This window comes from Salvia miltiorrhiza, chromosome 3 (assembly GCF_028751815.1).
Source record: "Salvia miltiorrhiza cultivar Shanhuang (shh) chromosome 3, IMPLAD_Smil_shh, whole genome shotgun sequence".
Classification (NCBI taxonomy): Eukaryota; Viridiplantae; Streptophyta; class Magnoliopsida; order Lamiales; family Lamiaceae; genus Salvia; species Salvia miltiorrhiza.
Window position 1 is genome coordinate 58232345 of NC_080389.1, and position 24225 is coordinate 58256569.

At 32.9% G+C, this 24225-nt stretch overlaps 2 protein-coding genes across 2 annotated transcripts; both read left to right on the plus strand.

Annotated features, from left to right (window-relative positions):
• The first annotated feature begins 15701 nt into the window (after positions 1-15701).
• Positions 15702-19342, plus strand: LOC131014772 (SEC12-like protein 1). Its single transcript, XM_057942861.1, has 10 exons — positions 15702-16043; positions 16244-16341; positions 16698-16830; positions 16930-17021; positions 17600-17699; positions 17779-17851; positions 17940-18060; positions 18487-18606; positions 18840-18910; positions 19008-19342. Exons 1-10 carry the CDS (start codon positions 15729-15731, stop codon positions 19202-19204), a joined length of 1320 nt encoding a protein of 439 aa, XP_057798844.1. The 5' UTR covers positions 15702-15728; the 3' UTR covers positions 19205-19342.
• A 1137-nt stretch (positions 19343-20479) lies between these two features.
• Positions 20480-24171, plus strand: LOC131014773 (phosphoglucan phosphatase DSP4, amyloplastic). Its single transcript, XM_057942862.1, has 14 exons — positions 20480-20690; positions 20832-20901; positions 21009-21059; positions 21233-21326; positions 21515-21591; positions 21677-21753; positions 21894-21974; positions 22092-22224; positions 22571-22630; positions 22863-22919; positions 23173-23268; positions 23455-23514; positions 23604-23711; positions 23892-24171. Exons 1-14 carry the CDS (start codon positions 20665-20667, stop codon positions 24021-24023), a joined length of 1122 nt encoding a protein of 373 aa, XP_057798845.1. The 5' UTR covers positions 20480-20664; the 3' UTR covers positions 24024-24171.
• Positions 24172-24225: the final 54 nt, after the last annotated feature.

Consider the following 24225-nt stretch of genomic DNA (forward strand, 5'->3'; position numbering starts at 1 on the left):
ATAGTAGTTCTAGTTTATATCACGGTGGGGACATATATGCACTAATTTATTCTTTAATCAGATATGTAATAATTTATTTTCTTTGTTTTTTGTGTTCGTCCACAAAAAATTTATCACTTTGTGAACTTTTACGATACAATTTGTAATAAAATATAAATGGAGTTATCAATAGAGTAAAGCTCTCATTTTAATTAAATATGAGTGAAATTATGTGAGCTCTATATATTATTATAAATGAAACATATCAAACTTTTATTGAATGGATCTGAAATAAAATCATATCAATTTTTTTTATTAATACAGAGTATCTATTAGTTAATTTTCTCTATATATTATTATAAATGAAACATATCAAACTTTTATTGAACAGATCTGAAAAAAAATCATATCAATTTTTTTAATTAATACAGAGTATCTATTAGTTAATTTTCTCTATGTCTAGTTTTATTCTCTAGTGAACCTTGTAAAAATATTTTTTATTTTATATGACATAATTTGGATAAAATTATTGTTTTACGCGAAGGGGTCAAGGCAAGTGTATAAACAGCTACCGCACATACATTCTAGTTGCTTAAAATGAAAAAGGAATACTTTGATATAGAGGAAGATTTAGGAATTATCGCTAAAGAGTTGAAATTATTGAAGAATTATCGATAAAGAGTTGAAATTATTGAAGTATAGAATTTGAAGGTAAATATACGAAGATTCGAGAGTTGTAATTTTGGAGTAAAAATATTTTGAGTAGTTAGTATTTCAGATGAAATTCGAATGACTTAGAATTAGGCTCAGTTGCTTACTATAATGAATAACTATTCTTTTTTCATTGATTCAACTACAAGTATATTGAAATTATATAAATAACCACTTCTACAAATCGTTGCATCGTCTATAAAAATAAACTAATTTTGATTATTGGTTCACAATCTTATTTCAACTAAAGTATTGACTCAAACTCAATATTGAAAATTAACCAGGAGAGATAAATGAGACAATATATATATATATATATATAGGAGTGGGTTACTGTGAGAGCACATCTTAAAATAAGAAATAAGAGCAATTTTTAATGTATGAATTTTATGTAGAACACGTATGAATTCGCTGTAAAAAGGTATGAATTGTGAAAAATAATTTTTTGCTACCTTTGGGATTCGAACTCAGGACCATAAATCCATCCTACAGGATTACGAATCAACCGTAAATCTTGATGATCTAAGGGCTGAAAATGATATTTATTTTATATCTTAAGAAATGCTCTTATTTTAGCCCTTCCCTATATATATATATATATATATATATATATATATATATATATATAACAAAGTACTATAATAATAATATTAAGCAATTAGTGTAAAGCTATAATGATTAAAATAATGTGATATGTTCCCATTCTCTCCCGACATATAAATTAGTTTGATTAGATATAATAGTTTTTTTTTGTGTATTAGTGATGTGGATGATATTATGTTCATTTTTTAGGGTCAAGTCTAGTGGATAAAAATTACAAATGAAGCCAAAGAATAAAACTTCGTAGAAGGAAATTTTCAAAGAAGAAAGGCAATGGTGATAGCATTCAGTCAAAAAGTGTAATAATAATAATAATAATAATAAAAGTAATTCTGTGCTATTTGAGTGACCCTCGAGAGAGTCACCTTCATGATAGTCATAGGATCTATTTTCTTGGATGGAGGGAGTAGAATCTATTAAAATTTACATACACATTTGATGTTTGAATAGTTTGCATGGATTTTTTTTGAAGTTCTTAGAGCATCCGCATTGGGGGTTCCTTGATAGCCTACTTGATAGCCTACTTGATAGTGTTTGTGTTATTGAGTAGGTAGTGCTGCATTGGGGTTCCTTGATAGCCTACTTGATGATATTAGTTTTGATTTTATGTTTTTCATTTAAATTTAATTGCTCAAATTTAAATAACACAATTTATTTCAAATTTAAATTGCATTAATTATAAAATCCTAAATATTACATAAAACTTTAATAAAATAAAAAAATTAAAAAAAAACAAAATAAAAACAGCCATTGAAAATTAAAATATATATATATTTTTTTTTTATTTGAGGCTTGAGTACTACCCGATTACTCGAGGAGACATTAGTTGCAACGCCATGCTCGAGGATGGTACATTACTCGAGTGATGCTCGAGGAGCCCGCGATGCGGGTGCTCTTATACCTTTATACAAAGTTACTTATACAAGAAAATTTATCAATAATACACCTTTTTGGCATAATTGCTGGAAATGAAGGAATCACGTTAGAACACGTATGACTAAATTGTGCGTTAAATTTAAAATACATAATATTTTTTATTTTGGGGAGTTGGGGAGGGGGAGCAGTGGGATTTGAACCCGGGACCTCACTGTTCACACATAGGAGGTCGCACCACTTGGTGTCCCTTTGGGGACACATAATATTTTTTATAAACCATGTAAAATTTGAATTAAAACATTAATTTAAGCCCAAAAAAATCAAAATTTTATGACTTTGAAATTTAATTGCATGCCCAAAAAAATTAACTAGTCGTCGTACGACAACCTTTAATTACACTACCCGACCATCTTAATTCTCAACTAACTGCTAGACCGGCTAGTACGATTTTGGTCCTTTTTGTTTCAGAAATTAAATGATTTTGGATATTTGTTTCTTTTTCTTGTTTTTCTTTTTTCTATAAATGCGATTAAAAAAGTAATTTACAAAACAAAAATAAATGCCAAAATCTTACTCACAAAAACTCTTTTATGGTGAAACCGGCTTCACAATGACACTACTTCAACATAGATTTGATACTTTAAAATGTTAAAGTATTATTTGTATGTTGAAGTAATGTCATTGTGAAATTGGTTTCACCATAAAATCGATTTTATAGGAGACCACCTCAATCTTACTAGCCGACCGTACCTAAGTATTTGATAGTGATGGTCAGATGGTGTAATTAAAGGCTAGGTATACGACATTAGTTAATTTTTTAGGTGTAAAAATAAATTTTAGAGTGGATATAAAATTTTGACTTTTTTGAGATTTAGTGTTTTAATTTCACATGTACATGATCTATTTTTTCTAAAAACAATTTAACTATATGTTTTAAATTTATCACACAATTTAATCATGTGTATTGAGGTGATTTCATCTTTATCGACAATTATGTAAGAAATGTGTTATCATTGATAACTTTTCTTATGCAAATACCTTTGTATAAGAAAAAATTTAAAATTTTCATAAAAATCCATGCAAAGTAATCAACATCAAAGATGTATTTTTAATTTACCTAAATTTGAATAGATTCTACAAAAAAATTTTAAATTTTCATAAAAATCCATGCAAAGTAATCAACATCAAAGATGTATTTTTAATTTACCTAAATTTGAATAGATTCTACATATTTTTCATACGAAGTGGATATTTTCCGCATTCAAGTTATGAGTATGGCCGTAAGGGTATTTTAACCTATTAACAATTGAAAATTTATGATATTAGTAGTACTGAAACAATTTAATTTCAATTATCATTTTAAGCTTTAAATTATTTTCGCACTTTCATTTATATCATAAATTATTAAAAACATTTTCTTAATTTCAAATTATCGATTTTATACCAATTACACCCGTATCCATATTCAGTTCCGAAATATTGACGTGACTCCCAAATTGCAAAGTGGTATTTTACAAAACTTTAAAACACTAATGGCACTTAAATGATGTCGTTGTAGCCATAAGAAAACATTGGAAAGATGGAAAAATAGGTTGAGTTCTATCATATATTTATTGAAGGAAATAAAACAACTATTAAATTTTTATAATTTATTATTTTGAACAAATTACATTAATTAATTACACAATTTATTAAAAAGAAAAAAAGAAAAAAAAAGAACTATATAGTTGCCCTCACTTAATAAAACCCAGTACTGCCCACTAGGAAAAAAAAAGAAAAAAGAACACGATGAATCCTTAATTTTAAGAATGGGATTTCACTCCAATCCAAGATAATCGATTACATTATTCGATGAAAAATCTTAATAAATGGTGTTAAATTTGGAGCAAGCTCGAATTGAACAAGATGAAATGGTTGTGTTCTTGGCCATTGTTAATGATGTTTGTGTGTATTCAAGATTTACGCGAATCTTTGGATTATGGTGAAATCTCGTTCTTAATTTTAAAATTGGGGATTCATCACATTATATTCTTCATTTTTTAGCGGGCAATAAGTTTTTTTTAATGCACGACAACATATTTTTTTGGAATGAATTGTGCATTGTTGCTGTTTGTTCAAAATAATAAATAAATTCAAGTAGTTGTTTTCTTATTTTAAATAAATTTGAAAGAGCTCGATTTTTTTTTTTTTTTTTTGTAATATCTTAAACAACATTGTTTGAGTTATGCCAGTTAAAAGAATTGTAAAATATACTGTCAAGTCTGCGATAATTTGACGAGTTACGTCAATTTTTTGAAATCAGAAAATAGATGGGAGATAATACAGAATTGATAATTAAAAAAAAATCAATAAATCAATATAATATTAATTTTAAGTGATATTTAATGAGATTATGAAAATGAAACGTCTCTATTTAGATAAAAATTCCACGCATCTCGTGATGCGCGATCTCCGTCGTGTCGCAGTCTATCCTTTTCATTCAGTACTTATACGAGGTAAATAAAAAAATATGAATAAAAGTAAAATGTATCATATCATATGATTCATATGTTCTAATAAATATCTCAAAGTTGCTTTTATTTCCTGAACTACCACCAACGCTATATTAATACTTCCTCCCTCCAATAAACATGGTTAATCGTATTCTTTTTTAAGTCATTCAATGAAACTTGTTATGTTTCTTTATATGACAATTTTTTTTATTCATCTTTTCACTTTTTTAAATATTACCTTTTTAAATTCCGTGTCCAAATGATACGATTCATGTTTCGCGGGACGGATGAAGTAATTAATAGCACTAGAAGGGATGATAATTACAATAATTTATTGATGATGAATATGAATTGTGGGTTGTGATGTTAGAGCATCCACAACGCCTACACCATAGCTGCTTACTCGTGTAAGTGTGCTATCGTGTAAACGTTGCGGGCGCAGCTTACACGAGGGCTACACGTTCTATCGTGTAGCCCTTTAAACGTAAAACACGCGCCTCTATAAAAAAAATCAAAAATTCGAATTTTGAATGAATTGGCAGCTTTGACTTCTCGGTTTCCGTGCCGAAATTTGACCGTTTGATTTTTTTTTTCTTCTCTTTATAAATCCATCTTCCTCCTTCTTCCTCACTTTCACTCCACAATTCTCCTTCTTCTTTCAATTTCTTTCATTCTTCTTCCTCCTTCAAGCACTTTCATCTTCTTTCTTCCGACAATGGCGGAATCCAACCACGGTTCTTCGTCTGATTCATCCGACAGTGTAGCTCATGCGATCATGGAGGAGATAGAGTTGCAGAAACAACTGCTTGCTCACATCTATGCCCAGCCGGCGCCGGAGGCGGGACGTGTGAAACGTCACCGATCTTACGTCCACCGTGATAGAGAGGAAGCCCATCTACGTCTTATGCAAGACTACTTCAACGATAATCTGACGTACGGACCTACATTTTTCCGACGGCGTTTTCAAAATTAATGCAATTTAAATTTGAAGTAAATTGTGTAATTTAAATTTATGAAATTAAACTTAAATGAAAAATAAAAAAATCAAAACTAATGCTATCATGTAAACTATCATGTAACCCCACTGCAGCATCTTTACAACATGTGATCCCCCATCATAAAGTAGGCTATCATGTAAGTTATATGTAACCCATTGCGGATGCTCTTATGGAACATGGAAAACTTTCTGAAATTGATTGCATGGCAAAACCGACATATACTACAGAAAATCTCCTAACCAGGGGCTTAGCTCACCTGGCCACCGGGCCTCACTTAAGTGATGAGATCCGGGTTCGATCCCTTTTAGGAGCGAATTTGGTGTTTGGAGAGATAAGGTGGGCTTGGTGAATTCTTGGAGTGTTTGGAGAACTAATTGTTAACATCTAACATAACTTTATCCGATAAAAAAAAAAAAAACTACAGAAAATCTCCTAGGGGTTAGAAAATCTCGTAGGGGTTATTAGATTGGGCAACAAAAAATGGGATTATTGTTACGGCTGTTGCAAAGCCAATGGAACCCTAAGTCGAAATCGAATAAATTTATTAATTAATTTATAGAATATATTAATCTATCAAATATTATTTTACTCTATATCCAACAAATATTGTAATAAAGTAGAACCAAGAAAGATTTATTATCATTAACAGGCAACATCAATAAATAGCTTGACTTAAAAAAAGAAAAGAGAGAGAGAGAGTACACTCTATCAATAAATAATACTGTCATTAACAGGCAACCATCAACCATCGATAAATAGTTTCCCTTAAAAAAAAGAAAAAAAGAAAGGGAGTACAACCTACCAAGTATCAATAAATAGCGCCGCGTCGGGGATTTTAAGAAAACAATACACGATACATATGCACAATCACAAACGAGAATCACGAGATATTTATATTATTAATTATTTAATACCCATAAATTCTTCGGCATCCACCACAAATGAAATTTTTGTATGGTTCTTGTTGGCAGAGAAAATTAAAGGCGGTACAAATAAAATAAAATAATAAAGGGGCATCTTTCCTATATTTTTTTTTCTTGTAATAATTTACTCTCAATTTATTTATTTTTAAATTTTTATTCAATCTTCATCTTTACTTAAAACAATTTAATTTAGTTCAACTACAAATTATTAATTCAGATTTGAAATTATATTAAAGATATACATAGGGGCATTTTGGACGTGAAAAAAAAGGGAGTGTATCACATTTGATATCTCATTTTGTGTTCCATTTTTAATTTCATTTAATCTTTTATAATTTTTTTTCAATTTCAACATCTTTTCTTTTTGAAAATAAACACCCAAGAGGTAAGGGGTTAGGCAGACCCCCAACCTATAAATAAAAGCTCAACCACTATCCCATAAATGACGTTGTTCAAAAGTGACAACGCCCAACATAAATCACAGAGAGAAAAATTAATCATACAGATTAAAATCATACAAAATTGTAGCCTAAAAGTAACTACAATCAAAGGTCAAAAGAGACAACATCGGAAAAAAGACGAACCAAAAAACAAACCAAAACAAACTAACTATCAACATGAGATCTAAATCTAAAGTTAGGATAACCAAGCTAATTCATCCTAATCAGAGCAAGAAAATAGTGAGGAGCAGAAACACAGTCGAAAATAGTCAACTTCTGAGCTAATAATTTCACCTTTGTTTGCTTTAATTTAATTTTATAATTATTAACTAGGGTTTATTTTGTCTAGTTAGGGTATATAATTATTTTTTATCATCTAATTATATTTTTATTAGCTAATAATAGGCTGATAAATTAAAAATTACTATATAATATTTTTTAATTTGTTGAAATAAAAGTTAAGTATAATTTATAGTATCATAATAAATTTTATTTTTAGAAAAAATATTATTAAAACAATAATTATAAGACTGAATATATGATACACACAAAATTATGAGATATTGTTCCCAAACTAAACTATTGAAATACTCCCTCCGTCCCACTTCAAATGTCTTGTTTTTCTTTTTGGGCAAAAGTTATTCTCAAAAAGTAGGAATTTTAGGGCCCACATCACCTTTTTAACTCTACACCACACTATTTAATAATCTAATTAACATATTCCTAAATAACCGTGCCAAAAAGAAACATGACATTTCAAGCGGAACGGAGTGAGTACTATTTTTTTCTTGCAACATGTACATGGTTGTAGACTTGCAGTGGGTTGTCTTGAAATTTTTACTCACATGCCTAGCTACCTACTTCATCCGTGCCTTCGTAAGCGAAACGGTTTTTTTTGGTTTTGAGATTTAAGAAGTTGTCTTCTAAATTATTGTAAATGTATTTAATTATATATGGAATTAAAATTTTTAAAAAAATTAGTAACAAATAATTTTAGAAAAAGGGATACGTGAATAAGGAACTTTCAATTATTTCTCTCTGAGTTTTCCTTAACGATGTTTTAATTACGCTCGACCCTTAGTCTCCTTCTTTGTGCTTACAAGGGTTTTTAGTTTTCTCTTTCTTTTTTATATATCAATCCCAATTTCATTATGATAAAAAAAAGGATGTAATTAGTTTTATTAATGTGGTCTTAAATTTCCTTTTTTATTATCAAAAAAGAAAACGATGCACTTTTGTTGGGACGACCCAAAAAAAATACAACAATTCTTAACTATTTTTGGGGTTATCCTTCAAGTAATTTTCTTTTTTTATTTTATGATACTACTCTATAACTAATAATATCTCATTTATTCTTATTTTAGAGAGTATATAAAAATATAAGAATTTATTGAAACAATGGTGTTAAATGGCCACATTGAACATGCAAACACAATATTTGGCCACTAATTGAAAAAACACAAATTATGGCCATTAATTAGGCAATATGCCTAAAATACCCCTAATTGGGCGGACTGGGTAGGGTCAGGAGCGCGGGTCGCGTGCCGGGTAGGATCAGGCACGCGGGTCGGATTAGGCACTATTAGTGCCATAAGTGCCAACGAAAATTTTTTTTTACTCCCCTGCCCTGTCTACCCCCCCAGACCCCCGACCCCACCCATCCCCAAGCCAAAAGGAACTTTTTAAACACTTCCCCTAGGGTTTAGATATTCCATTTAGGGTTTAGATTATCCATTTAGGGTTTAAATGTTCCATTTAGGGTTTAGATGATGCTATTGTTTCTATATTTGTTCTGCATGTTTGGCACTAATAGTGCCATAAGTGCTAAAAAGACCATTTTACTTTATTTTATTTTGGATTTTCGTTGGCACTTATGGCACTATTAGTGCCATAAAATAAAATAACAAAAGTAAAATTTGATTTATTTTTATCTAGGGGGAGTAATTTTTTTTTTTGTTTTTGGCTTGGGGGTGGGTGGGGTCGGGGGTCTGGGGGGGTAGACAGGGCAGGGGGAGTAAAAAAAATTTCGTTGGCACTTATGGCACTAATAGTGTCATAAGTGCCTAACCCGACCCGCGTGCCTGATTCTACCCGGCACGCGACCCGCGCTCTTGACCATACCCAGTCCGCCCAATTAAGGGCAAAAACGTCCCAAAGCTATAAAAATGGCCAAAATTTATGTTTTTTCAATGAGTGGCCATAATTTGTGTTTTATGATCCATTTTGGCTATTCCAAAATTTTACTCGAATTTATTTCACATTAAATAATTACAATATTACTTTTAAATTATTATAAATGTACGCTCGTCTTGAAATTCAATCAATTCATCCGTTGTTCATATTCGTAAGTTAAAAATTGGGCTTTGACATATCGAATTCATAAATAGTTTAACAATATATTGATTGATTTTTAATATTCCATTCGTCTATGATATCGTTTTCACTTTGTTGATAGCACAAATTTTAAAAAAAATGATGAATAGTAATAAGTATTGTTGTGAGTGAAGTTTGAGTTCCACTATTATTATGAGTGGAATTTGTGGACCCTATTATTATAAAGAGAAGTGAAAGTGATATTGTAAATATATTAAAATGATAAAAATAAAAATGATACCACGAACTGTGGGAGTTGCCGAGTAAGTTTTATTATTGTTGGAGTAACAGTATCGATTACTTATCACCATTAAGGGGGGTGTATTCGTTGTGGAATTTGATGGATTTCTATGGATTTTAAAAGTCTGGGTGTATTCGTTCAAGACTTTTAAAAGTCTGCAGAAATCTGGGTGTATTCGTTTAAGACTTTTAAAAGTCCATATAAATCTGGGTGTATTCGTTCAAGACTTTTTAAAATCCATACAAATCTAGGTGTATTCGTTATTCCATTGACTTAAAATCCGGAATGACTTTCATGGATTTCATCCAAAAAATACACATGACGAAATCCGGCCAAGAACCACGAGAATTGAAATCCATGAAATTTTAAGCGAGCGCTGAGTTCCAGCGCTCGCGGCAAAGAAGCCAGCGAGCGCTGGAACTCAGCAATTCCCAGCGGCCGCTGGGTTTCCGCGGTCTTGTAATACAGCTCGCCGATGATAGCGCCGCCGCCAACCCAAGCAGTTTTGTGCTCGACGTCGATTGTTATCTCCCTGAGATTGATCAAACCGAGGATCAGAAACGGGACTTGTGATGCGTAAGACGACAACCCTTCGTAGTCATGTCCGCCGCTTCGAGTTCTGATATGCAGACCGCTCAGTTTGGCGCAGTAGAGGAGCGGCGGGATCTGGGATTTGTGTTCCGGGGTGACGATTACGGAGGGTTTTGGAGTGGAATCCGACGCGAATCTCAGATTATGGACGGAATAACACAAGGTGGAAGAGTAAGAAGCCTTGATTGGGGTGTAGACGTTGATGGCGATGGAAGAGTAGTTGTTGAATTCTTTGTGCAGACATTCAAGAAAATTGTCAGTAGATGATAATGCTGCTACTCGTGAGCTCCATATGGTGACGAAAAGAATCAAAGCGAGAGTGAAAGTGCTCATGATTTTGAGATTATTGGAAGCACAAAGAATTCAACAACTACTCCAGCGCTCGCTGAGATGTTGAATGTGTTAACTCTATGTTTGAATGGGTTTCCAGCGCTCGCTGGAACTCAGCGGTCGCTGGGTTTCCAGCGGGTGCTGGGACTCCGCGGGCGCTGGGTCTCTTCTAGCGGGCGCTGATTCTCCGCGGGCGCTGGTTTCATAGAATTCAATTCCAAAATTATCCCGTAAAGTCTTCGAAAATCAGTGAAAATCGGGGTGAAATCCAACCACGAATTCTTTGAAAGTCGTCTGGAATCTATGTGAATTCCATGGACTTTTTAAAGTCTGTGGAAATTCAGAACGAATACACCCCCCTAAGTTATGCTCCGACAATTTCGATTTATATGCCAAAATATTTAATTTTGAACTCTGTCAAAAGTCCAATCTTTAATTTTTTAAATGAAATGCTTAAATATTTAGTTTTTTTTTTTTTTGGCGCTTTTTGCTTAATGTTTAGTAATAGGTTTAATTTGAAGGTGACCATAATGAAATTTGGTCACTAACTTTCTTCTTTTTGCATATAAATATATAGTAATATATTTAATTTTTAATTAATATTATTTTTTATCAATTAATATATGAAGTTTCACCATTTTAAAATTTAATCCTAATTAAAATTCCAGCAACAATTAGTCCCATATGAATACCGAAATTTTATTAGGTGATATTTTAGTCGATAATTAAAATATAGTGTTTCATATAATTAAATAAAATGATATCCTTTTCTTCCTCTAAAATCAGGCCCTTTAAACTCTATTGCTTACAATATAACATAAAAGATGAGGATTTTTTTAATAATTATATATCATCAAACTCTCAATTTTTTAATTTCAATAATTATATTATAGTATTATATATATATATAATTTAAATAATTGAAGGGTTGGATGGAGGATAATTGATTGTATTTTTATTTTATTTAAATGTTTGATTTAATTTATACTAATTAGATTATTCAAATTTATTATATAAACTGTATTATATTTAAAAATATAAAATCAGGAAGTCACTCCACAAAGATGACACGTATAAACAGATAATAAATAGATAAATATCTCGAAAACCCGACTCAATACAATCCACAATTATTAGCATTTACCATTCCATCCACATATTTTTTAGTTTTAATAATGCTTTTTGGACAAAAATTAATTAATTTTTTTATTACAAATAAAAAAAGAATTTAATTAATTTCTAATATTATTTGTATTTTATTTTTTTTGTAATTTTAAATATATATATTTTAAAATTTTAATATTTTTTAAGCATACATATTACAAAAAATAATAAAAATTTATAAAATATTTAAAAAATTGTATAAAAAACTACAATGTGAAGAAAACAATAAAATAAACTATTTTTAAAAAAAAAATGAATCAAAATTTTTAAGTAAATTAAATTTTAAAATTATTTAATCATTTTTATTTGGACATATTTTTATCCAATTAGTACTATTATTTTAGTTTTTTATTTTCAGTTGAGCCTGCGGTGTACACGTGTTGAGTGGGGGCATGTTATATTGAGTTGCTAGTTCCTATAACAAATTGAGTGCCATTTTAATGATTTAAAAAATGATTGTTAAAATATTATGTGTGGTTAATGGGTGTGTGGGCTAGGTTTACGAAAGAGACTGTTGTGTTATTATTCATGCACACCACATGATAAGAAGATTATGATGTTTTTATTTGGGACTAGTATATAAATGGGCCTGTGTAGGTTGTTATTAAAACATAGAATTGGGCTTTATTTTTAAATAAAAATTCAGCATGTGCATGAGTTTTTATTGAGAAGATAGAATGTTTATAAATCATCTAAAATAGCAGAAAATTTTGTTGCATTTTCTTTACGCTAATTTGTTGTATTTTATTCATGGGGTAGTAATACTTTTTCCCCCTAAATTGTCCAAGAAAAAATTTGTATCCTCATTTACTTATATTCGCATCCACTCTAGTATTATTTATTTCGAGTTCATGTCACACGTTAATGTGGATGATATTATGAGCAATTTTTTTATAAGAGAAAGGTTTGGACCCTTTTGCCCGCATAGTTGAAAAGTCTACTATGCCCCTAGCATATGAATGTATATAAATGACATTAAAATTCATTATAATTATACACAATATAGAAATATTCAAGGAAATTGTGATAATTCTACTCTTGAGCAATTTAAGTTTTCAAGTTAGCGTTCTTTTGAAAAATCATTTTCTTCTCCTTTTAATTTGACTCGTGAAACATAAAGATCGTTGGTATTTATTAGAGAAGATTGAACGTTTTGAATCCACGCCGGATTCCACATATTCATCGATGTTTTTATTGACTTTCACAAAAAAAATTTTGGTTATGATAAAAAGCCAACACAGGTACACAACATTCTCCTCCAAAAAAAAAAAAAAAAAAACTTGACGCAACATACGTACGTGTAAAATTATATAAGTTGCACCACAACTTGCTTACACGAATACGACAATGATCTCTTCATATATCATTTAGTAATATAGTTCTAATATATAAATAAATATATATAAGAAGAGGACAGAAGAAAAAGTTTTGCAAGAAACTACCAAAACACAAAATTAATATTGGAAAAATAACAATGAAGAGGACCCAAAAATCTCCGCAAAATCCAACTAATTGTGCCTGCAACTACAAGAGCTAAAATATTTAATTATAGTTTTGGAACTATATTTTAAAACGACGAGTATTTCAATATATTCTTGCTTGTCAATGGAATTCCAATAAAAAAGAGCATATTCTTCTCGTTATCGGATTCAGTCAATAAATCAGCAAAGCGTTGACTTTAAAGTTGCACCACTAATTATCCCTATAATTAATAGTCAACTCATTAAATGAGTATAAAAGTGCATATTTGAATTTGACGGTTGATGTGCTATGAACTAATTAAAAAGTATGGCTTGTTTATGATCGATATGTGGATTATAAATAATCCTTTGTTTTGCATTTACTTCCAAAAGATTATCATTTATTGTCCTTTAGGAATTAGGATCGTTTAAATCAATGATTAGGTTAAATTAGGGTGAATATTCGGAAATAGTTTACATTAATTAAATGATGGGCAATTTATAATATGTATTTTAAATTCATTTACTGTCCCCGATGGTGTGTGGATTGTATTTTATTTAATTTATTGTATTGTACTTGTTTGACTTTATTTATTTATTTATTATAATAAGAATGTTGTATTTTATTTAATTTATTGTATTGTACTTGTTTGACTTTATTTATTTATAATAATACGAATGTTATTTGATTAATTTGTCGATGTACTATACAATTTCATGATACTTGTATCTAAAAAAAGTGATGGACACTTTATAACATTAATTGTATATAAGTTACTGAATTTTTGAATCAACTTTAAAATGATTCAACTATTAATTTTTTTTTCTTTCTAATTTTACATATTCGTTGAATACTGACGCGGTGACATTACATATGACGTCATTTAAAATTGCTAGACAATTAAAATTCGTAAAACTCTTTTATCCTTGTATTTTATCATCCCAAACACTAATTATCTAATTAAAATTAAAATTGCTGCAACAAAACATTCAATTCATTGGATTCCTTCTTGTTGGAATTTCACACGATTTCTACTTGTTGCAATCAAAATTGCAATAATAACAATTCAATTAAACATTCAGTTTTTAGTCTTATTGTTTTTGGATAGAGAAATTCCTCGACACAGACACAGAGAGGCTCGAGTGGCACAAAATGTTCATAAGATTCCTTGATATAAGGAATCGAGCGGCAAATTTGGACATATAGAATTTCATATTGTCATTTCAGGTGCAAAAATATATAATCGAAAACGAGCAAGTATGTAAAATTAGAAGAAAAATAAATTAATAATTAAATAATTTCAATACAGATTTTTTACAATTTATTTACTTTCTAAATTCAGTAATTAACCCTGCCTAGAAATTAGATGCACTTGGTATTACTTTCTTAAATATATGGGTTAATTGCATGAAAATACATGAACTATAGTCACTTTTTCATTCTGCACACGAACTTTGAAACTTACATTTTTAATTATGAACTTTGCATTTGTTTCAATTTTTCCATAAAATTAATTTACCCCCAATTTGATGATGATGTGGCGCCTATGTGGCAGTCGGAAGTGTGCCATTTAAACCGCCGTCCGATAAATTAAACGACGTCGTTTTTATAAGTGCAAAACGATGTCGTTTTGCTCCAAAAATGGCTGAAAAAATAAGGTGGAAGTTGTTGACAGGCGGCGATGGTGGCTGTTACTGCTGCTGTTGTCGGGCAAGAGGGAGGAAAAGAGGCGACTGGTGGTGTTTGAGGAGAGTCGACTGGTGTTGCTGTTGTACAGTTCAGTGTGAGGAAAAGAGGCGACTGGTGGTGTTTGAGGGCTGGTGGTGTTTGAGGGGGAAAGATTTCTGATTTGGGGCTTTAGGTAAAGGAGAGTCAAGCAAGATGGAGGTGTCTAAAGGACGGCGGCGCCGACAATTTTCATCTGGTGGTTGTCGTTGGAATTGGAATAGAGGGTTGTGAGATTGAGGGGGCTAGGGTTTTCAATTTCAAGGTTTTGTTGGGTAGAAAGTCAGAATAGAGAGGGAGAGAAGATGGTGTCGGGTTGAAGAGGTAGACGCCGGTGACCGGCGCTACATGTGCAGCGGCGGTCTGCGACCGTGTGCGGCGTCGATGGAGGAGAGTCAGGCGAGAGAGAGAGAGAGGTGTCGAAAGGACGGCGGAGAGAGAAAAGAAAGAGTGAGAGAAGTAGATAGGGGGCGAGGGACGAAGGCGAGGCGCCGCGGCATGGTGGCGGCGAAGCAAGGAGCGAAAGACTATTAATAAAACGACGTCGTTTCCGTGCCACATCATTTTAATTAATGACGTGTTACATACACATGTCTTGTTTAATGACACGTCACCTTTCCGGCTGCCGGACTTTAATTTTATGGAAAAATTGGAACAAATGCAAAATTCATGATTAAAAATGTAAGTTTCAAAGTTCATGTGCATAATGAAAAAGTGACTGTAGTTCGTGTATTTTCATGCAATTAAGCCTAAATATATTTATTAGACATTATTAATTTGACTTTATGAATTTAACATTTTCTGAGATTCTTCCCCCCACTTGCATGCCGGAGTCCGCATACATATTATATATACATGGAGAGAGAGAGAGTCGCAATTTCCAATTTCAACTAACTTCAAACAAACAAAATCTCGATTTACCTAAAATTGCCTCAAAAACCCCAACGACCAAACCCCAATTTGCGTCCTCGAAGAAAATGGAGGGTATGGATGCTCCGGGGCAGGGGACAGTGACATGCGCCGCCTGGATTCGGCGGCCGGAGAACGCGCATTTGGTAGCGGTGGGGAAATCAAAGCCGTCCTCTATCGAGATCTTCTCCTGGAATCCTATCACCACTTCTCTCTCTGCCTCTCCCAAGGTTTAATTTACTCTACTATTTTGGACTGTTTTCCAGAATTTATTTAATTCTTTTTGAGGTAAAACGCGATGCAAATAATGATTATGAAGACTGATTGTTGGGAGTGATCAGTTTCCGGGATTTTTGGGGGTGGAACGAGCTGAATTAATAATGTTTGTGAATTATTGTGTTTATACGAGTATTATTTGCATTTGGTGCAGGCTAAGTATGAACTTGGAGAAGGCGTTGATCCGGTAATTATTGCGGTGCATCCCGGTGGAGATGAATTAGTTTGTTCCACTAGTACTGGTGATTGCAAGTAAGCAATTGAATTACGTTGAGAAAGGGAAAAAATAAATTTGTTAATATTGCTCGTAGTCATTTTTATTTCTGTAATTGATTATTGTATGAGATGTAGGACTGCAGTGTGTTTAGCTAAGTGTAATTGGAGTTGTAGTTAGTTGACAGAGAGTTTGAGGTTAATGGGTTAGGAATGCGAAAAACTTGACTCTATTTTCCGAGTTACATACTGATAGAATTTTCAGTATTTGGTCTCCTGGAAAATGAAGAGCTGATAGAGTTCCCTGTTTCAGTGCATGGAAAGCCTGACTAGATGATACTTCTACAACAATTTCGCGTATCATTTTCTACGTATTGACTGGCTATTTTATATAGATTGTTCGAGTTGTATGGCCGGGAAGACAAAATAAAACTTACTTCAAAAGAACAGCTTCTACTGCAGGGCATTGGCCCACAGAAATGCTTGGCTTTTAGTGTTGATGGAACTAGATTTGCTACTGGCGGAGTTGTAAGCTTTTCTATCATGATACTACTGCCTATGAGCTTATGCACTTATACTATTGTGAAATATTTATCTTGTATTTCCTTCTCTACTTTCAAATTGAAGGATGGATGCCTTAGGTTATTCGAGTGGCCAAAAATGCTTGCCATTTTAGAAGAACCAAGAGCTCATAAATCATTTCAAGACATGGATTTTAGGTATCATTATTATTGAATTGATTTTTGATTTACTTTCAGATAATCTTGCAGAATTGTTTAGCTTATTTTTTACTATCAGAGACATGATCACGTGGTTAACAAAAATAATTTAGAATCTCAATGTGTGCAAGTACTGAAGTTGCTTTTTGTATTCTTTACGTTCTTATAGGAAATCTATTCAGATAATTTGGCCTTTTTTGACTCTGCATTTTCGGTTGTTGGGTCCATCTTTATGATGGGCCTCAGGTTGTGAAATTTAGGTAACTTTGTTGGCATCAAATTACTGGTTGGCAGACAACTATTTTAAAATGCGTAACCTTTGATGACAAGGATGAATCAATTTAGGCTTATAAAGAAGATCACAAAGATTCTCATACTAGGAAATTGAAAGGGGCTGTTGGCATTGCATTTTTGTTACTAACTCTTCTGTATGTTTGCATTTTAACTGTCTGATAGTAAGTTAGTAACCCTTCCTTTGATTCTCTTCTTATTCTTCTTTGGTTATATGGATTAAATTTGAGCTATTCAAAGTGTTTGATGGCTAATTAATGTTGGGTCTTGGTATTGCTCTTTCGCAGCTTAGACTCAGAGTTTTTAGCTACAACCTCAGCTGATGGTTCGGCGATAATATGGAACACAAGTGATGGCACTCCAGTTACTACTTTGACACGGATCTCTGTATGTTTTGTTTATCCATAAGTTCTATATGTATCAAATACTTACGCCAATTGAGGTTCTGATTTGGCTCATGTTGCAGGATGAGAAGATTGAACTCTGCCGATTTTCTAAAGATGGGACAAAACCATTTTTGTTTTGCTCTGTTCAAAGAGGTATGTTAGTATCTGGTCCATAGAGAGAGCAATCAACTATAGCTGAAGCTTGTAAAGTTTTTCTTGATGAGCAATGTTCTTTGTGCAGGAAATAAACCACTTACTGTTGTTTATGATATAAGCACATGGAAAAAAGTTGGGCACAAAAGGTTACTTAGAAAACCGGCTGCGATAATGTCTATTAGTTTGGATGGGAAATATCTTGCTCTGTAAGTGCTTAGCCACTTTCTAAATCTCCTTTAATATTCTTTCTTGGCATTATTTATTATATACATTGGAGGCAAATACTCGAGTGTCTTAATGTGCTCTCCGGAAGGATGACCAGAAGTATCCCAAATTAGAAAGTTTGGTCTATGTTGGACAGACACACATCATAAGTTGTAGGGGAAGTTTAGTGTACAAAGCCTTAATATGGCGAACAATCAGTAATTTAATCAACCTTACCCTTTCTTGAACTTTTTAACTTTCCTGGAAGTTGCTCATTTGGAAATCTGTTTAACAGTAGATTTAGTGAGACCCGAACTTCACACTTTTTAGTTTTTCAATGACCGGAGACCTTTTAGAAGATCATTTCTTAATTGGTATATTTATTCTACCCTTATGAAAATTATACCTCTGTTTCTCTATCTTTTCAGTGGGAGCAAGGATGGAGATATATGTGTTGTCGAAGTGAAAAAGATGGAGGTCTACCACTGGAGCAAGAGGCAACACCTGGGTTCTGAAATTTCATCATTGGAGTTTTGTCCTAGTGAAAGGTAGGGTTCGGAAAAAAAACATCTCAAAAAGATTCAGGGAATATTATTACTGAAAATCAGAGTTTCTCTCTCTTTGTCTTTGTGTTGTTTATACCCGTGGCTTTCTCAATCAAGACAGAATGCATGATAATGATGGAGATACCTTGTACTCCCTAACTAATATCTTCTCTACATTTGCCACACATGGCTGGAGCTCGTTCCCGTTAGTAACTCGACTGCTTTTGACTTTGCAGGGTAGTTCTTACCACTTCTAACGAATGGGGAGTGATGGCAACGAAGCTCACTGTTCCTGCTGATTGGAAAGGTCTCTCTACCTGATTCTCCTTCATCTTCCTTTTCCCTCAACTGAGCCGATCATAGATTATCGATCGTTTTTAACGTTATTTTGCTTCAACTTGCAGATTGGCAAATCTACATGCTACTGTTGGGGCTGTTTCTGGCATCACTTGTTGCATTTTACATAATCTTTGAGAATTCTGATTCCTTCTGGAACTTTCCAATTGCACAGGATCAAGCTGCTCGACCAAACATTGAAACTGTAGTGGGGAATGAGCAATTTGGCAAAAATATGTTGGACCTAGATTATGTTGAATTCTAATAGGGATTAACTAAAAAAATTACATAATTTATTATTTTTAGAGTGTTATTTTACTTTATTTGGCTAGCAGGAGATTTGTTTAGATTAACTAAAGATTGTACACATTGTTCTTGGTTATTTTTTATTCAATATTTTATATATCCAGCGTGAAATTTGACTTCATTTTCTGTAAACGGTTTTGATATTTGGGAATCTTGATTTGGTTATATTTGAACTAAATAGACGCGTAGTTGCCTTGGTGCTCGGTTGTTGAGGTTGAACACATCATTCCAGACGATATCTTCAAATATTTTGTTTTGAACCAAGAAATTAGAAATTTATCGAATCCAAGTGACAAAAGAAATTATTTCCTCTGTTCATAAAGAAATTGTCACAATTTTTTTTTATTCGTTCATAAAAAATGTCACCTTCATTCATAATAGTAAGGTCTACACAATTTAACACATTTAAAGACTCTTAACTGTAAGTAGATTTTAAATAGGCCCTTTTTTTTGTTTTTTTTGCCATGCTGTAACATTTTTATTAATATTATCGATTTTCTTTCCGTCTTTGTAACTTGAATTTTACCCGCTACATATTTAGATAAGCATATAGTTTTCAACATACCAAAATCAGTTATATGGTATCAATTATTTAGGGAATAGGAAAAAGAAAGGTTTTTTTTTAAAACAAAAGAATTTGAAAAATCGAATTCGGAGAAAATGAAAAAGAAGACAGAAAAAACGGAAAAAATTGACAAGGACGTTTAATCACGCCGGCAGAGTCACGGAAAAGAAAGAAAAAAAATGAAATAACGAATTATTTAAAAATACTGATTTTTTTGTTATAATATACTGAAATGTTAAATGATTTATCCTTTGCATATCATATATCAAATCATAAACGGTTTTCTTTACGATCTTTTATTTAAGATGCGCATCACATATATTTTTATAATGAAATTACACCAAAATAAGAAAGGATATGTTTTCTGGAAAACATGAGAAAAAACAGAAAGAAGTAGTAAAAAGTAAAACACGCCGCCATTCCTAAACTAATGCATGGTTAATAAATGGCCAATTTTTTTTATATAGAAAAAACATCAAAACAAAGTAAGGAAAACCCCATTTTATTTTTTAAAACTATTAAATTACTACTTATATTTCATTGAAATTGCAACAAATACATTTATTAGCAGATCCAAAATTAAGGGAAGCTGAAGCTGAAAGATAAACCGGCCCTACCACAAAGGGTAAAAAAACAAATAGAAAAAATGAACGCAAAAATAACTAAAAAGTGTCAGCTTCACACACATGGCATCATGGAAAAGGTTGATATCTTTGTGGATCGATTCAGCTTAATCGCCAATCTCTATACGTACAATAAAAAAATATCCCAGCACCGTCGCAAAAGTGAAACTGAAGGAACTGAAACTTTTAAGCAGATTTTTTTCAGTGATCTTGATTTTAGCTGCAGCTCAGATGAATTGCCTCCAGCATCTTGCGAGGTCTCCTTTTATAATGGTTCTTCCATCATTTACAGCGATTTTTCTTGATGGGTTTTCGTTGAAGATGAAATCTTGATATTGTTTGTGTGGATTGCACACAATCTGTTTGTTGATTGGTTTCTGAATGTCTCTGTTTTGCAGAACCTCGGCTTTGCCTCTGCAGAGCTTGAGTGGTTACTCTGGGAAGCCGTCGTGCGTTGCCACTTCATTGGTAATATAGGAGAATGATTTTTGTTTCTCCATTTTGTTGGTATGGTTGATGCTGATGTGTGTGATGTTTTAGAATGCTTTTTTTTTTCTTAAACCGTTTTGATGCAGGCGATGGTGAAAGGTACTGGTTTATCACGAAGATCCATCGTCGTTGCTGAGGTCAGAAATGTGGTGTCTTGTGTAGAATTGAAGTATTTTTCTTTACTAGATTAGACTTTCTTGCATAATTATGTATCTATATATTTGTTTGTAGCTATCCTGTGTACGCGTTTTGAGCCCTTTTGATATGTGAAATATTTGCTTTGCTGATTTTTGTTATGATAATGTTATAGGCAGCACCCGGTTCTGTTCCAAGTGCAGAAAGTGAGAAAATCGATGAGAAATCTGAAACATACAGTCACGACATGACTGCAGCTATGGGGGCTGGTATGTTCAACATTTATCTAATACTACATTATACATATTTCTGTATATTTTATTGTATCATGACGTTTGATTGATCTATATTGTTTTTTTGGTTTTACTTGTGATTTGTGTTTCCTTTTCTATTGTTTCTTATTACGAAAGGATCTTAATTTGGTTAACCTAACTAGTATAATTGCAATGGAATACAGTGTTAACGTATAGGCACGAACTTGGAATGAACTACAACTTCATTCGTCCGGACCTCATTGTAGGTTCATGCCTACAGGTAAATGGTAGTAAGGATCTGATGTCTTATGTTGGAAAGGTTGTATGTTCTTACTGTAGTCTTACTTTACTTTGATGTTTGGCAGACTCCAGCGGATGTTGACAAGCTTCGCGCAATTGGAGTGAAAACTATATTCTGCTTGCAGCAAAATTCAGATCTCGAGTATCCAACTATGGTCTTTATAACTTCATTCCGTTCATACATCTTTAAGTCTATCTTTTACTTTTGGGGTCTGTTCTGCTATATCCTTTGTAGGCTCCTGGTGTCGTATCTTGTTTCAGCCCTTAAGTAGAGTTATTTAGGTACTTTGGGGTCGATATAGCTGCCATCCGCGAATATGCCAACAGCTTCGATGACATTCAACATGTGCGTGCTGAAATTAGGTTGGTGACAATGTTGGTGTTGTTAAAAAAGTTTCAAGTTGGTTATGATGGGAAAGATAAAGGAAAACCTTTCTGTTTAGTTTACTGCGTTTGGTTTGTAATGCTTGTCTGAATCAGGGATTTTGATGCATTTGATCTGCGATTCCGGCTTCCGGCAGTTGTAAGTAAACTGCACAAGGCCATCGTTCAGAATGGAGGTGTGGCCTATATACACTGTACCGCTGGGCTCGGAAGAGCACCTGCAACTGCTGTATGTAACCTTTACACGTTTTGGTGGTTTTGATCAACTTTATGATATTTCAAGCTTTCTTTCTCTTTGCTATTGCTTTTGCTTTCTTTCTCTTTGCTATTACTTCTGCTTGTAACATGGGAATTCCTAAAAATTGCCATTCTACACGGAATGATCCTATCAGCAACTGTTCTTTAATTTTCAGTCTAAGGGAAAGGTTTAGTTTTCTTGAAATATTGTGATTCTGTCATTCTCGTTATTTACTGTACATTACTGCTTGTGATACTTTGAATTACTATTGTGATAAATATGCATTCTGCTATAATTTTGTGGTAAGATTGTAATTTATTTCGGGCTGAAACTATAGGTGGCTTACATGTATTGGATTCAAGGCTACACGCTCAAAGAAGCACACGAATTACTTATGGTAATCACTACTTCTAGCTGGTTGTTGTTACTTTTTTTATTTGGTTAACATTATTTGTCTGCTATCCGAGTGGTGTAACTGATCCTTTCTTTTTTGGGCAAATTTCATATTATTTTCACTGACTGAAATTCTGCAACGGCATTGGCATGAGTCGCATGACCATGTGCTTACGAGCATTTAGCTCTTTTCATTGTCCTTTTGAAAACCACTCTTCTCTCTTGTCTATCTGCAGAGCAAGCGATCATGCTTTCCGAAGTTAGAAGCTATAAAAAGTGCAACTGCTGACATCGTGAGTCTCATTTTTTTCCTTGTCTAGTAATGGGATTTGATTTTTTTATCCAAAAAAGGAACCAGCTCGAACTTCTCAGCACATCTCGAGAAATCCTTTCTAGGTAGGAGTGCTTTGAAGGCTCAGTAAAAGAAAAATCTGAAACTTGTATTGCATCTTGGATTCTTGGTTGATGTTATTGAAATTTAGTATCCATCAGCACAGCAATGTGCATGTTTAACGGTCGTGTTAATTTATCTCCTCCCATTCAAAGCTGACAGGCACTAAAAAGAAACCTGTGAAGTTGAAGTGGCATGGTACTGGTTGTTCGACGGTGGAAGTCTCTGGGCTCGACATCGGTTGGGGGCAGGTAATTTGAGAGTGACATTCCAGTTGTGTAACTCTTGATAGTGATTCAAGATTTGGCTGTTGGAATATGCTAAATGTGCATCTTATCTTGTTAATAAGCATTACAGAATACTTAAAATACTTTGAATTTTAGCTTCTTTTTCCATCTCGCACTCACAAAGTCATCGATCCTGTAAATTCTTGACAGAGAATGCCCTTGTCGTACAGCGAAGAAGAAGGTGTATGGATCCTACACAGAAACCTACCTGTGAGTACATTCTCTTTATATTTCCTTCCAAATGATTTGAAAATTCGACAAAAAAGTTGATGTGAAGAATCTGTGATTCTCACGAACAGGAAGGACACTATGAATACAAGTACATTGTGGATGGCGGATGGACGTGCAATAAGCACGAGCTCATCACTAACCCCAACCATGATGGTCATGTCAACAACTACGTCGAGGTAGATCTACTCACTCAATTTCTTAATCAGATTCCAAAAATCTATATAACATATAATCTACTCTCCTCTACTGGATGTGTTGTCTTCCTATTTACTTGCTACTTTGAATGCCCTAAGCAGTGTAGTGGATTTTGAGACACTGCTCACTTTCTTCCTTACCCCTGGTGTGCTGTGCTGCAGGTGTTTGACGATAATCCCGGTAGCAACTCGCATGAAATTCGGAGTAGATTAATGAGCGATGACCCTAACCTTTCAAGCGTTGAACGTGCTAAAATTAGACAGTTTCTTGAAAGCTTTGCTGATGAGGAGTAACTGCTTCTGCATGAGTTTCTTTCTTTATGTTATGCATAGATATAGTGTAAAGCTTTATTTCTTTCTTGAAAGCTTTATAGTAATAAGTGTTGTAATTCTAGACTCCCTCACACTCTTTTGAGATCAATAAAAATGACTATGTAGATCATCATATTGTGCCATCATTTCCTTCTCTTTTTTTGGTTGTTTCATGAAAGCTAAA

Bases quoted from the DNA above. Each gene is read 5' to 3' on its own strand.
- LOC131014772 (XM_057942861.1), top strand. From the start codon at position 15,729: ATGCCGGAGTCCGCATACATATTATATATACATGGAGAGAGAGAGAGT. The intron at 16,044-16,243 runs GTTTAATTTACT...CATTTGGTGCAG, and splicing joins CTCTCTCTGCCTCTCCCAAG to GCTAAGTATGAACTTGGAGA. The intron at 18,061-18,486 runs GTAAGTGCTTAG...CTATCTTTTCAG, and splicing joins GATGGGAAATATCTTGCTCT to TGGGAGCAAGGATGGAGATA.
- LOC131014773 (XM_057942862.1), top strand. From the start codon at position 20,665: ATGAATTGCCTCCAGCATCTTGCGAG. The intron at 21,592-21,676 runs GTAAATGGTAGT...GATGTTTGGCAG, and splicing joins TTGTAGGTTCATGCCTACAG to ACTCCAGCGGATGTTGACAA. The intron at 23,515-23,603 runs GTGAGTACATTC...TCTCACGAACAG, and splicing joins TCCTACACAGAAACCTACCT to GAAGGACACTATGAATACAA.